This window comes from Chenopodium album, chromosome 23 (assembly GCF_948465745.1).
Source record: "Chenopodium album chromosome 23, dcCheAlbu1.1, whole genome shotgun sequence".
Taxonomy (NCBI): Eukaryota; Viridiplantae; Streptophyta; class Magnoliopsida; order Caryophyllales; family Amaranthaceae; genus Chenopodium; species Chenopodium album.
Genome location: NC_137856.1, coordinates 32415728 through 32431025, shown reverse-complemented (window position 1 = coordinate 32431025; position 15298 = coordinate 32415728). Strand labels below are relative to the sequence as shown.

At 34.1% G+C, this 15298-nt stretch overlaps 3 protein-coding genes and 1 pseudogene across 3 annotated transcripts; 3 read left to right on the top strand and 1 right to left on the bottom strand.

The window, feature by feature from the left end:
- The first annotated feature begins 808 nt into the window (after positions 1-808).
- Positions 809-3453, top strand: LOC145607391 (endoglucanase 8-like). Its single transcript, XM_081663060.1, has 7 exons — positions 809-954; positions 1448-1869; positions 2078-2170; positions 2290-2448; positions 2614-2725; positions 2821-2984; positions 3133-3453. Exons 1-7 carry the CDS (start codon positions 903-905, stop codon positions 3451-3453), a joined length of 1323 nt encoding a protein of 440 aa, XP_081519186.1. The 5' UTR covers positions 809-902.
- Positions 3454-4204: 751 nt separating this feature from the next.
- Positions 4205-7324, top strand: LOC145609382 (uncharacterized). The gene is made up of 6 exons (XM_081664877.1): positions 4205-4375; positions 4478-4533; positions 5380-5503; positions 5606-5712; positions 6781-6856; positions 6950-7324. The coding sequence occupies exons 1-6, from the start codon at positions 4294-4296 to the stop codon at positions 7027-7029; spliced, it is 525 nt and encodes a 174-aa protein (XP_081521003.1). The 5' UTR covers positions 4205-4293; the 3' UTR covers positions 7030-7324.
- A 37-nt stretch (positions 7325-7361) lies between these two features.
- Positions 7362-8169, bottom strand: LOC145609381 (21 kDa protein pseudogene; annotated as a pseudogene).
- Positions 8170-13092: 4923 nt separating this feature from the next.
- Positions 13093-15298, top strand: LOC145609262 (pectinesterase 2-like). Its single transcript, XM_081664790.1, has 2 exons — positions 13093-13759; positions 14467-15298. The coding sequence occupies exons 1-2, from the start codon at positions 13108-13110 to the stop codon at positions 15156-15158; spliced, it is 1344 nt and encodes a 447-aa protein (XP_081520916.1). The 5' UTR covers positions 13093-13107; the 3' UTR covers positions 15159-15298.

Here is a 15298-nt window from a genome sequence, read left to right as displayed (position 1 = left end):
TTAACTCATCAAAAGACACAAACAATATTTTGTAAATGAGATTTCTTTAATTTCAAGTTTGGATATCTCCTTATACTACAATGTTCTATTAGCAAAATTTAATAATTAATTTTTTAATTTCAAAAAAAAAAAAAAATAAATTAAAAAAAAACCAACTCTTAAAAAATGTACTAGTAGTACTTGCAATTTGTATGTATAGGAGAGTATATCTAAGATACTAAGTAATGGATCCTAAAGCAATGCAATGGAATATGGGCGCTTATGAATTATGATAACGGTTTTAGGTCGCAAACAAATTAAACCTTCACAAAAAACCAAGTAAATTTATGCTACTACTAGCTACTTTGTTCTTGCATTAATATTCTCCTATAAGTTATCAAACATGCATAATTTCTTATATTTATCTAATCAACCTAATAACGCAACATCCTCCTCTATCACACAACCTTTGCAAGTCGCACATTTAGCGCACCTCCCACGCCAAACTCCAATTCTTTTAATTTCTACCCTTTCAACTTGTTGTTTTCATATCTATCCCTTTTCCTTCACTCACTCTCTCCCTCTTTTACTCTTCCTAAGAAAACAATGTTTGTTAAGACGCCGAATTTATACCTATATATATATATGCAATGAATTCGATATTATGATTAAGCATTGTAATATACTATAGTCTATAGGGGATACATCATTCTTATTCAAAGAGACTGATAGCAACTAAAGCAAGAATGATGAAGAAAATGGGCGGGAAGGTTGGGGTAGGGTTAGTTTTGATGGGAATTTTGTTGGCTGAGTTGGTGGGAAGCTCAACTGGTGCAATACGTCATAATTATGGAGATGCATTGTCAAAGAGTATATTGTTCTTTGAAGGCCAAAGGTCGGGGAAGTTGCCACCCTCTCAACGAATGACTTGGCGCAAGGATTCTGGTCTTCGTGATGGCTTCCAAAAGAGCGTGAGTTCCTTTGATTTGATCATTTATTTTTGTGTTCTCTACTTCATTTGCATATTTTAAAGTATGACTCGTCTAGTCATCTATCTATATCATACATTGAAAATGAACTAAAGTCCTAATTAAAGGTCCTTTGAAACCAATATATTAATGTGATAGAGATATAAAGCATGAGTTGATGACCTTATAATCAAAAGGGGTGTTCAAAAGTATTATTATATGTTTATGGTCATAATACAAGTAGTATATATGATTAACTTGTCACAAATCATGTATACTATGATTCATTTGAATGAGTTTGTTATACTAAAATGTTAAAAAATCGACTTGTAATTATTCTACAAGGTCGACAAACTAAAAAAATTGCAATATCATGACAAACCACCTAGGATAATATAGGTTGGTCACATCTTTCTTACTTAATTTAATTTAATTTCTTCATTTTCTCAAATTATTGCTTTACAAATTTTGTAACAAATTTTAGATTGGAGAATCCCAAGTTGGCATAAAACACATTGATTTAGTAGGAGGCTACTATGATGCTGGTGATAACATCAAGTTCAACTTTCCTATGGCATTCACCACAACCATGCTAGCTTGGAGTGTGGCCGATTTTAAGCCCTTCATGGGCACCGAGCTCCCACACGCCCTCGAGGCGATCCAATGGGCGACCGATTACTTTCTAAAATGCACTCGTATGCCAGGGATTGTGTTTGCTCAAGTCGGAGAAGGTTTCGCCGATCACAACTGTTGGGAGAGGCCGGAAGACATGGACACCCCTCGAAACCCTTTTGCCGTTAGCAAGAAGTATCCAGGGTCCGAAGTTTCGGCTGAGATGGCTGCGGCGTTGGCTGCTTCTTCCATTGTGCTAAGGTCTTCTAACCGGACTTATGCTGCACGTCTTCTTAGCCGGGCTAAAACGGTACGTTTGTGTGCACCAAGTTAGCCAATTCTTTAAACATGCATGACTCCTCTGTTTGCAATATTTGAGTCATTTTGACTTTTTACACGATTCATTAAATTAAAATTATTTTGTGTTAAAGTCAAAATGGTGTCTGTATTGTGAAATGAAGAAAATAATAACCTTATGTTGTCAATAGTGATTTGACATACATCATTTTATGGATTAGGTCTTTGAATTTGCAAATACATACCAAGGCTCATACAATGACAGTCTTGGACATTGGGTCTGTTCATTTTATTGCAGTTATAGTGGATATCAGGTAATTTCAGGATAGCTTTTTTCTAAATTATTCTTGTAAGTAACATCATTTTTTGAATCAAATTAAAGCGATTTATAATATTTATGAAGAATGTTGATTATGCTTGGAATTTATGGCAGGATGAATTGATATGGGCAGCAACTTGGCTATACAGGGCAACAAAGTTACCTTATTACTCAAATTATGTGCTAAGTAACATCCACAAACTAAATGGTGGTAACTTTGCTGAATTTGGATGGGATACTAAGCATGCTGGCATTTACGTACTCGTTTCCAAGGTATATATATATGTACATACTCTTATTCTAACCGTCCATTTATTGTGTTTAGTCAGTCTATATATACACGCACCCACGCGTGTAGTGCACACATATCATATTACGTACAATATTTCTATATATGCCACTCGATTAAACTGTGTGTTTGATTACAATGATTTGTAGTTGGGATTTGCTAAGCATCTTCAGCCTAATCCATTCATTACCAATGCTGAAAACTTTGTATGCTCAGTATTGCCTGAATCTCCAACAACTAAATCAGTCTCATATAGTCCAGGTAAAGTACAAATTAAATGTTCACTTTGGTTAGTTTCAACATAAATAGAGTGTCACAATGATTAATTAACTTAAACTTGTATTGTAATTGTTTAGGTGGACTCTTGTTCAAAGCAGGTGGAAGTAACATGCAACATACTACAGCTATATCATTTTTACTTTTGGTTTACGGTCGTTATGCTAGTAGTTTAAAAAAGACCATCCAATGTGGTAATGTAGTCGTCAAGCCCCCTAGACTCGCCCAAGTCGCTAAACGTCAGGTATGTACTCGTACGTGGTACTCTGTAATATATATTGATGACATACACACATATGCATACATATCATCATATAACACGTAAAATTGTATCATTTTAAAGACTAGATGAATTAAATGTCGTGTGTATCTAATTATAAAAAATGGTGCAGGTGGACTATATACTTGGAGACAACCCGTTGAGCATGTCATACATGGTAGGATACGGCAAAAAATATCCTCAAAGGATACATCATCGAGGCTCATCTTTGCCATCCACTGAGGCGCACCCTAATAAACTTGAATGTCAAGGCGGAACTTCCTACTTCTTTAGTAGTAACCCTAACCCGAATGTTTTGGTAGGTGCTGTTGTTGGAGGACCCGATATCAATGACAAATATCCAGATTCTCGAGCTGATTTTCCTCATTCTGAGCCAGCTACTTACATCAATGCACCTCTTGTTGGGCTTTTAGCTTTTTATAAAGATCACTAATTGATATGTGTGTAATTTTTCAAATACATATTCTTTGTACATTAATTCTTAATTATTCATCGATTTTTATTAGTTACATTTGTATCTTTTAGCTCCTTCATTGTTGTAAACTAGTTCAACTCTTATTTTCAAGAGCAATGTAACAATAATCATGTGACATTGCATCACCTTTTTACTAGTGAGGTGACCATACATACTATACATAATTACATAGTTTATTGAATGAACAAAGATAGAAATGATTGTTATTGATATTCTATTGAGTTTGATATCTTTTTTTAATCAATTATTAACAGTTTACTCTATTTGTATCGGTAGATTATTATGGTATTTGCTTTTAGTAGGCTCATAATTTAGAACTTACATTCAACACCCAAAAGTAGAGTCACTAGAGTGACAATTGAATTCAGATATAGGTTAAGAAAATTTAGGTCAAATACAAGTTGTGTTTGATTGTTTTACCATAAAAGTTACTCGTAGATTCAAATGAAGAGGTAATCCGTATATGGGTCTAGTCGAGTCTATGCGGCTCTATTGAAAAGTTAATTATATTACTCGTACTATTTCAACTACGAAGTACATTTGAATTTGATTGAGCTTTTTCAACATTTGAATTTGATCGAGCTTGTTCTATTGTTGTAATAATGGTGGTTCAAGTTCGGATCAAGGTCGTTTAAGTTAAATCAGCTTTATTAAATCCACTCGAAAGCATGATATGCATTTACGGATTTACCCATAAGTCATACCATAACTCCACCGCGTTTTCCCCAAGAAAGGGGAAAAAAGTGACAACTCCACAACCGGAGCAGCAACCAAGAGGAAGAGTGCGAGAGAGAGAGAATGCAGCAGAGGAGATCGGCCGCCGGCAGGCCATCAGGAACTGATGGCTCCGACTTTTCCTATCGCATGGTGGTTGATTCCAGTATGACCCCCTTTTTCTCCTGCAATTTTGATTTCTTTGTAAAAATTTGACCTTTCTTTTTTTTCTTACAATCTTGTGTTCTTGTTGGAATCTCATCAATAGGGTACACTAAAGTTGCAAAAGGGAAGTCTCGTCTCTCTTTTCTCCTCTTAATTCAGGTAATAATTCTCTAATTGTAGCTTCCCATTCATAGTTTTTAGGATTTGGTAGAAAAAACAAGGGAACTTTGATGATAAATATGCTACAAATTAGGGATTTTTTTTTTTTTTTTTTTTTTTTTTTTTATTTGTGGGGGAAATTGAATGGTTAAAGATGCAAAATTTGATGACATTGTGGAATTTAGTAAGTGGGTATTGAATTAATGTGAAATTTGTTTTTGGGTATGTTCTGCTGATGTGTTTAATTGGTTCTAACCAATCTGAAATGTTGATTATTTAGGACATTAACATTTGAAATTAATTGTGGTTTGTATTTGAACCTTACTTGTTTTCCATTTAGGTGTTGCCCTTTATTTGCTTCTTAAGATCATTTAAGTTGTTGGGAGTTTTAGCAGGCTTCTTGATTAGGGTTCTTGCAATCCTCTGAACTTCTGAAGTATGCTGATTTCTGAAGTTAATTCATTGCACTTGTTGATGTTTTTGATTGGTATGATCTCTATGATTAGTGTTTGTCTATTGATTTGTCTCTTATCTGTTATTAGAACCTTTGTGCAAAGAGAAGATAGTCAGTCTAACACCTTACAAAATAGTTTCCTTTTGTTGGGAAGAACTTGAATACTGATTTTAGAGAAAGTGCTAATTTCATTTCTAGTTTTGTTGCTGATGAGTATTAGGATGGTGAAGTCACTGGAATGATCTCAGTGTTAAATTTCTGTTGCATATTTGCTAGGAGTAATTCATTGCTTTTTAAATTTGATGTCAAATTTGACATTATATCTTTGTCAACTGAGCAATTTGGTTTCATTTAGGTTATTTTCTGACGCAATCCTCGATTTGGTTATGCAGGGTCTCGTCTTGTTAGTTGGTGCCATTTTAATGTTGTTACCAATGATAAAGGGAGAAGATTCTGATGTGCTCCGTCTTTCATCAGTTATTCTCAATTTTCTTTCTCTTCTTGTTTGTGAATTTGGTCAGTATTCTATTTTAATTGTGCATGGATGTGTTCTATACATGTTTCTGCGTATCAGTTTGCATTGGTATGTGTATCTTATTCTAACTTCATGTATTGTAGGTCGTAGACGAAGCCGATCAACATTGTTGAATATTTACTTGATTGTCTCGTTTGTAGCAGTGGGCCTCTCAGTAGCTTGTGTAATGAAGACCAATCTCCTATTTGAGGTAATTTCTCTTTGTTAATAGTGAGCATGACCTGGATAAATTTCAAACATCTTCTAAATTCTGAAAACTGGACAGTAGTATATTGCATAGTAGCTCTTCACAAGTTTGAAGCAGGTTATACATCAACATTAAAGTTACTCCAATGCCACTATTTGCAAGTTATAGTCTCAATAGTGATAATGATTTTTTGTTCTAAGCTTCTTCCTAGAAGAGAAGAAAGAGAGGTTTGTTCTAAGCTTCTTCCTAGAAAATTTCTTGGATGATAAAGATTTAGCTGCCAAATTTATGTAGTTCAAGCTTGATGAATTGAAGTGGATTACTAGGCTCTATTATTAACATGCACTCATTAACTGATAAATCTCAATTCTTTAAGTAGTTTTTTTTGGTGTTGTCTCAGTACTCATTGTTGTTTCCTGGATAACCATTTTAGCCATTCTCTGCCTACATCATTAAAGATGGTAGTAGTGGCTGTAGCATCCAATCATCGGTTGTACTAAGGCTCATGATTTTGAGCTTTTTAAGAAATGATTTGAAGTCAACATTGCCCATTGCTTTTGTGTGAACTGGCATGTATAGATGATAGTCTCAAGAGTATCTAGGCCTCATGGAGTTCTTTATTGGAGTTGCGTAAATAAGTAGGCAGAAAGCTTTCATTGACTCTTTCATATAAATGTCAGTCCTCTTACCCTGCTCAAAGAAGTGAACTCAGATGGCTTGCTTTAATCACTTGTGCCTGCATGAAGAAGTTATGCCTATTTTCTTCTTATTTTTTCGTGGAAAAGAATGAGACTTCATGGGGGATCTGTGTGTTTCATTGTTTCTGGCTGAAACGAAGTGCCAAGTTTCCACATCCATGTTAGAGCATCAAAATTGCAACATGGGTGCTAAAGTTGAAACAAAGAGTTTGAGTTACACAGGGAATACAATAAAGTTTCGCGATATACATATAGCATAGGGTACTGAGTCTTCGTTTCTCACCATTCTGCTGCTCCTTTTCTGTATTAGCTAGTATTTATTGTGATTGTCCTAGTCCCAATTATCTGATCCTTCTGCTTATGTGATGTAAAGGTTATTCAAAATGGGGTTGCAAACTGCTGGGAAAAACAAAGCTTGCAGCTCATTGAAGCTCTTCGTGTTTTCATTGGTAACTTTATTACTTCCTCCTCTCACTATTTCATATACAGTAGATAATTAACTAGGTCTGGTCATTGATTACTGTCTAATTTGAATACTACAGATTTGTTGGTGAAGATAGTTGCTGCGACTACCACTAGATCTCTGATTTATAACATGTCTCCTCCTAAAAGATCATCTTGATCCTCCGCCTTCAACTGATTATATACGGTTAGAGGAGTCCTTTCTGAGCTTTTCTTGAATTTTTCAAATTTAAAGTTCCATTGATACCAGAAACTATAGGATTTCTAAAGTTTTAATACAGCAGTACCAAATTTTGTGAATCTTTAGCTCTAAAATCTTGTCATTGTATACTGGTTTACTGAATTGTGAAAAGGTTAATTTTGTAAGTTTTCTATTTCGATTTACTGCTGTAAAAATGACAGATTCCATTTTAAAATAGGTTCTGAATCTCTCAAAATCTGTATGTTAAGATAAATGTCGCGATTATGGCTGTTCGGCACCAATACATAGTCTAATTCATGAATCACTCATACATTATATATATTACAATTCAATATGGTGAACAAAATCAACCCAGATTTTCTAATACACTTGCTATTTATCATAAAATATGACCACACCAGAAAAAAATATTTACTTAGCTCATTAACTGTGCATGGATGAAGCATAACTGTTGATCAAAGCCAAGGAATTACTAGTAAGATGACAAATAGTCACAATCTTCCCTCTCACAACACTCTTCAACTTTCCGTCCATGACCTTTCCATCAAATCCAGCCGTACACGTGTCCGCATCGGTCAATGCAGCACTCACCCAAGTTTGTATATCATTCATCATAAGCCCTACTTTCTTACTACCCTTCATATGATTCATCTCCTTGATGGATTCTTGAAGCTCACTTACTGCATCATTAAGTTCTTCCAAACAGTCCCTCATAGCACCCGCCTCCCTTGGTCGAATCCCCGGGCCATTTGACATCCTAGATATCATTGCGGTGGTGGTCCTGGTGGTGGCTAAGGTCACCGAGAGGGCGGCATTTGCAAGCATGTGAGGATTTGTTTGGATGTCACTTGCATAGGTTGAAAGGGAGTTGTAGCAAAGTTCAGGGTAAAGAGTTGACTTGCATGATGTTTTAAGAAAATCTGTGTATATTGGACGATGGATTGCTAATATTGAGGTAATTTGGGAAGTAATGCTAATTATTGTAAGAAAAGCAATAAAATGCTTTGAAGATGATATGCTTTTCATCATTTTTTTTAATTATTATTTTGGTTTCTAGGAAAATTTGATGTTTGATTTTGAGATGATGAATTTTTTGGAGAAAGTTTATATCAATTTATAGGAGAGATAGACAGCAAGTTGGCTTACTTTAAATTAATAATTTTTGATATTTTGCACACCCGGGAAAATAATTTTGATATTTTGGAATTGGAATCAAGTGGATGGGCCCTAAATTTTATGAAGACAATAATTAAATTCAATCGTATATCATAGTATGAAGTACAAAACTCTTTTCATACTATACGTAGTACTTTTTTTTTTCAAACATTGATGCAAGTATATATTGTAGGAAACAATGTTATTTGAAAATATAAATTGAGATGAATGTATCATTCCACGTGAATATATTTTTCTCGAGTAATAAAAATCATACAAACTGGCGAAAGTAAGTTAAAGTGTTTTATCAAGAAAAAAAAAAATGAAAGACGGATCATAATGGAGCCTTATACAATATACGAGTATTCAGTATTGTAATAAGGCGATTATTTCATTACAGTAAAGTTTTAAACTTCGTACTTACACTATAATGGCATTTAACTAAGCTAATTGATATCTACACAATGGCATATGTATTATACTATTATTATTTTGTTAAGTTGTACATAGCAAACGGCCCAACAATTAACATAGGAGTGTACGTAATATTTATATGAACTAAGGAGGCCGACATCTACAATTTGAGGGATCGTTATTAGTGTCCTACTTTGCAAGTTGCTTCACAGTAGTTAGTTGTCATTAGTTTAATTAGTTTGTTATTCTACATCCTAAATTTCTGATATCTTCCATATTACTGTCCCACTTGAATAAATCATTTAAATAAATTATTATGCTACGAATACAACTATACAAGCATATAAGTTTCATAATTAATGATATATAGCTCGCAATTTCAATAATAATTTATAGAAGTCAACAAAATACTCCCTTTAATTGAATCAATTATTATATAGTTGGACCATACCCTTCATCATTGAAGTATGAAGTTTGAATGTTTGATGTACGGAGTCACATTTAATTATTACGGTGTAGTAGCCTCAATATTGATAATAATTAAGCCCTAGCTTCACTCTTTTATTCATTAGCTAGTGCGGCATTGTCATCGATTTTATATCAAATACTCCCTCCGTTTCATAATGATGTTCCTGTTTCGCAAATCGATGCAAAATTTTACCCATCTTTGACCGCAAATATCTTTAATCTCACACTAGCAAAAATTATAAAAGTTAGATATTAATAATCTACTCACCAAGACGAATCAAACTAGATCCCACATGACTATATTTGCTCTTATAGATTAAGAGAAATTTAGAAGATTCTCTCTTTCTTAAAAAAGTCAAAGATTCAAAACAGGAACATCATTGTGGAACGGAGGGAGTAATAATCAACTTTATTAAGGTTTCTAATACGAGTCCATCTTTTAATAGACGACAACATGTATGAAATACATGAGATAACAAATTAGTTGAAAATGAACAAATTTGCCGTTAAGGATACAACAAAAAGTTAAAGAGCACCATTAAACTAACAAAAGGATAACTCATTCATTGATTCATTTACATTCACAAATATAGGGATGGATGAAACATTAGAGATATTTAGTGTGATAGAGAAAGTAAGAAAGGCCCAAAGCATGTGCATTTATTTATAAGTTGGGTCTACGTTACGTACGTTGATAATGTTGAAGTGTTGCATGACAAAATTTAGAATTGACAAGCGGGGTTGCTTGCTAAACTTGATATCCATTATCGTTCTTACTTTTTTTTTTCTTTGGTGTTTAAAGAGCCACAAAGGACGGGGGTGAGAATCGATCCCAAAATCTCCTGGAATCGGGAGGGAAGCTCTAACCACTTGAGCTATCCCTCACTCTCATCGTTCTTACTTCTTTGATTGGTTTTAACCCTTTTCTTTTTTAGAATCAAGGATGAAGGATCGGACGTTCTTAAATGGTAATTTTCTTTAAGTTAGAGTGTAAATTTTTCAATGATCTATAGTTCTCATCCGAGTTTTTCACTAATTACGTATTTGTGTCCTTTAATTTAGAATTTTAACTATATTTTAAACACAAAGTTTTACATGCTGGCCACACCGTATGGATGAAATTACTTATTCAAAGGTTACTCAGTTCTATCAATCAAAGATATTTGGTCCGGGGTTACTCGACCAGTTAGAGGTAAATATTATATTTTTTTTATAATTCCTTGTATAATATATATTGTGCGCGATTAAATATGGTCATTATTATTTTTAGAGGAAGCCCCAATTAATCTCGGGGATAAACAAAATTTGTTTATCACATGGCATTTTGGTAAATAAATCAATAACTTTATCCGGTCATTATCACTGTGGGGGAAATGATTTTGACACACCCTTAATTAATTTTGGCACACTTCTATGTGAGAGCACAATTTTCTATACTCTTCTCACATAGGGGTGTGCCTAAATTAAAAGCAACTAAGGGTGTGCCAAAATCAATGCAATTTCCTCACTGTGAGACCCGCTTTTATTTAAAAAGTTGTTGATTTATTTACAAAAAATATCATATGATAAACAAATTTTATGTATCTCAGAGATTAACTAGCTTGTATTTACCCTTATTTTTATACGAACTTTTATAAGGTAAATAGACATTATGATTTATGAAATACTCGGCCGTAATTCATAAGCTTATTGGGTGCGTGCATATATTGGATGAATAATAATTAACTTTGTCGCCTTGCCTGCATGAGCCAACGAAGAACACCTAAGAAAATGGTCCTACACTCCTACAGCAACGTCTATACATTAGATATGGTCGATAGCACTACTATACAGCTTGTTGTCGTTCCCCTCATTCGTTACTCTCTTATTGTGAAAGCATACTTTTGTTCATTCTCCTATTTTGGACTACCACTTTCATTTTCAACTTGCAAGATATTGTAATACGTATCTTATCTACTACCTTCTTCGTGTTTATCTCAATTCGACTTCAACTATTTGCTTAGAAACAATAATTAATGAGAATGTATTATATGAATCTGGACTCATAGTGGATGAATATAAGTTAATTACACCGTATTAGGCATTTTGTATAAGTTTTTGAAAATCCCGATTTTTGAAATTTAGATACGTGTATATAAGTTTTTCGACATTTCATGTAATTAAGTTAGGTAATACTTCCTCCGTTTCTTTTTAGTTGACACGTGTCTTTAGTCACGTTTGTCAATGCACTTATTCAATCATTTTAATATCTTTAATTATCGCTAAACAAAAATTATGAAAAGTTGATATTTTGAAAGTATATAACGTGACGAATCTAACAAGATCCCACATGACTATATTTTTAATTACGTATAAAATACAAAACGCGGTCAAAGGGATCGGAGGTGTGTGAATAGTGCTAAAGTCAAAACGTGTCAACTAAGGGCCTGTTCATATTTACTGAATTGAGCTGAACTGAACTGAACTGAACTGAACTGAACTGATTGGAGCTGAACTGAACTGAACTGAACTTATTGGAACTGAACTGAACTGAACTGAACTGAATTGAGCTGAAATGAATATTTTATGTGAGAGGGAAATTAAGAGCCGAACTGAACTGAACTGAACTGAACTGATTGGAACTGAACTGAACTGAACTGATTGGAGCTGAACTGAACTGAACTGAACTGAAATTAAGTAAATGTGAACAGGCCCTAAATAAAAACGGAGGTAGTACAAGTTATTGAACATATAGTCATATATGTTACTGTATTTTTTAGGTGGGTAGACTTACGGTGAAACAGATTCACCCAATAGTTTATGATAACATGTGTTCACTCTCTAACTCTCTTTAGGCCGTTAAGTGACTACGAACTTAAGAATGATCTGGATCATAATGTTCTCTTTATTACTCCGTAGTATTATTCACAAATGACAATATAGTGTGGACATCAATCACCAACTTATTTGGGCCACATCTCATTTGAATTGGTTATGAACTCTGTATAAAATTGGGCTTATGCAACAGTGGAGAAAGATAGGATAATCTGATGATGAAGATCTTTAATAATTTGATGATGGTAATTGAATTGGTTGAGCACTTAAACAAAGAAAATTGTTTCAAATTACTGAAATTAGTATGTTAATTGGTTGAGCAAACAAAGAAATTTCCATACATCATGCATGTCCTTTAATCACATCACAGTTTAATCACACACGTGAGCTATTTAAGAAGAGAGATGCTGAGTATAAAGCTAAGATTGTTTTAAATTACGTGTTCATTTTATTTTTCTCTTATGGACAACATAAATGTACTTACATAAGATACTTGAACTTAATTATTAAAAATTATAAATTAACAAAACGTGGCTTAATTAGTTTGTTGTTTAGATAGAAAAGACTAATATCACTTTTCATGATTGGACTTACGGACCAATAACCAATAGAACAAATTATGATCATTAAATCGATAAGCTATATATAGTTTTTGAAAAAACTGGCAAGATTATTTTCCTAAAGTATATAATCATACGTATGGAGCGTTAGGCAACACCGTAACAGAAAAGTATAGGGACCAATTAATTATTAAGTACTTCTTGTTAATTCATACAAGTCTCCTAATTAGATAATTTTGATATGCATGGGTGATTATATAGTCCATGAAATAACTAATGTCTTCACGTAACGTAATAACTCACTACAAGCATGCATAAAATTCAAAACTTGTATTATCACCTTATTATATATATCAACATTATGTAATTATATTATTAATAGCTTCATTATCTTAATTAATAAACACCAATAATCAACCATTATTACAAAGTTTAACGAAAAATGGCCGCAAAAAATCTTGTACGAGTAATGTGTTTTCTTTTGATAGCATCTTCTTTGTTGTTATCATCACCAACCCTTGCCAAAAATGACATACATTGGTGGTGCAACCAAACCCTACACCCGGAACCATGCCTACATTTTATGAGCCACCTCGAACCCAAACACAAAGCCGAGTTCCAAAAAATGGTGATTCAAATAGCTTTGGATCACACCCTTCTAGCACACAACCACACCAAAGGGCTCGGATCAAAGTGTAAAGATGCGCGTGAGAAGGGTGCATGGGCCGATTGCATGACCCTTTTTGATAGCACCATCTTTGAGCTTAATAAAACCCTAAACCCTACCAAAAAAGATTGCAATGAGTTTGATAAACAAACTTGGCTTAGCACGGCTTTGACTAACCTTGAGACGTGTATAGCCGGGTTTAAACCATATATCTCCAACAATGTTACTAAGTTGATTAGCAATAGCTTAGCCATGCACAATAACTCCGTCCCAAAAACACAATCATACAAGCTAGGGTTCCCTACATGGGTCACTAGACGCGATAGGAAACTATTGCAAGCTTCTAAGTTAGCCATGGCCAACCTAGTGGTGGCTCAAGATGGGTCGGGAGATTTTAAGACTATTCGCGAGGCCCTTGATGCCACAACAAAGAAGACTAGGAGTGGGAGGTTTGTGATCCATATTAAGAGTGGCGTGTATGCTGAATACCTTGTGATTGGTACCAATTTGAGAAATATTATGCTAGTAGGTGATGGCATGCAAAGTACATTTATTACCGGTAATAGAAGTTATGGAGATGGCTTCACGATTTTTAACTCAGCTACTGTTGGTAAGAAATTGATCGATGATCCTCTTTGCTATACTTTCTCCTATCCATTATAAACACATTTCTTTTATTATTTTTTCAATACATATAATTCAATTGTAAATTATTCTAATTATATATCAATATTCAAACAATATAAAAAGCTGAGATTTTGAAAATACATTTTGAGATTAACAATTTAACATAACAAGATCACACACGCCACATGACTATATGATTTTTTCTTCCACATAGACTAGTCAAAGTGAAGTATGTGAATAATGTCAAAAGTCAAAATGTGTCAATTATTTTAAAACGGATGGGAAAAGGATATATAGCTTACAAAGTACTTTATTTCATCATTGTATACGTCAAAGATCAAAATAACATTCGCATACGTTAAGTTTGCCCTCTATGTACTTATGTAATGTTAGTTTTGTTTTTGTACTCTTTCATTCTTTCTCCCCAAAAAAATTGATCACTAACTAGGGAAGCTTGGGCCAAAGCATTCCTTGTTCCCCTCCCACCAAGGCCCAAAGCCCTACTAAAAATTATTAGTATTTAACTATTGGTCAGGCCCCACTAATCCATTTGTTAATTTGTTATGATCGTTTAGCCTTCTTAACAATTAAGTCTGACTTCGCCTCCAAACTAATTCATTTTGTACTAGTGTCCTTAATTTACCATGTACTTGAAATTCTTTAACATATGTCACTGATCATAACTTTCAGCTGTGACGGGAGACGGATTCATAGCTCGTGGAATAACATTCCGTAACACCGCCGGACCTCAGAACAACCAAGCAGTGGCACTTCGAGTAGGCTCCGACCACTCAGTCTTCCACCAATGTAGTTTCGAAGGATACCAAGACACACTCTTTGCACACTCACAAAGACAATTCTATAGAGAATGTAACATCTACGGTACAATAGACTTTATATTTGGTAACGCGGCCTCAATATTCCAAAATTGTAACATAGTCGTTAGAAAACCTCTAGCCTCACAAAAAAATACCGTGACAGCCCAAGGAAGAACTGACCCTAACCAAAACACAGGCATTATCATACAAAATTCGCGCATCACGGCTTCACCTGACCTTAAACCAGTCATTGCATCATTCCCATCATTCCTAGGACGACCATGGGAACAATATTCACGTACCGTCGTCGTGGAGAGCTTTATTGATAGCCTTATTAGTCCTGTTTGTTGGCTAGAATGGGATGGTAATTTTGCACTTGATACGTTGTTCTACGCTGAGTACAACAATTTTGGGCCAGGATCTTTAACAAGTAAAAGAGTCAAATGGAAAGGTTACAAGATTATTACTAATGTTGATCAAATTTCTAAATTTTTTGTGGGAAATTTTATTGGAGGTGAATCTTGGATACCAGCTGCTAGTGTTCCTTTTACTTCTGGAATTTGAATTATGCTTTTATTTTTTATTTTTATTTTATTGTTTATGTAAATAGTTTTGAACATTACTTACTCCATATTTACTATTTAGTTATTGTACATTCCAAATAAACTGATCATATATATTACTACATAGTACATAATCCAATA

Coding starts and splice junctions, on each gene's coding strand:
- LOC145607391 (XM_081663060.1), top strand. CDS start 903: ATGACTTGGCGCAAGGATTCTGGTCTTCGTGATGGCTTCCAAAAGAGC. Junction 1,870..2,077: donor TTCTTAGCCGGGCTAAAACG/GTACGTTTGTGT, acceptor TTTATGGATTAG/GTCTTTGAATTTGCAAATAC. Junction 2,985..3,132: donor CCCAAGTCGCTAAACGTCAG/GTATGTACTCGT, acceptor AAAATGGTGCAG/GTGGACTATATACTTGGAGA.
- LOC145609382 (XM_081664877.1), top strand. CDS start 4,294: ATGCAGCAGAGGAGATCGGCCGCCGGCAGGCCATCAGGAACTGATGGC. Junction 4,376..4,477: donor TCGCATGGTGGTTGATTCCA/GTATGACCCCCT, acceptor TCTCATCAATAG/GGTACACTAAAGTTGCAAAA. Junction 5,504..5,605: donor TCTTCTTGTTTGTGAATTTG/GTCAGTATTCTA, acceptor CATGTATTGTAG/GTCGTAGACGAAGCCGATCA.
- LOC145609262 (XM_081664790.1), top strand. CDS start 13,108: ATGGTGATTCAAATAGCTTTGGATCACACCCTTCTAGCACACAACCAC. Junction 13,760..14,466: donor TTTTAACTCAGCTACTGTTG/GTAAGAAATTGA, acceptor CATAACTTTCAG/CTGTGACGGGAGACGGATTC.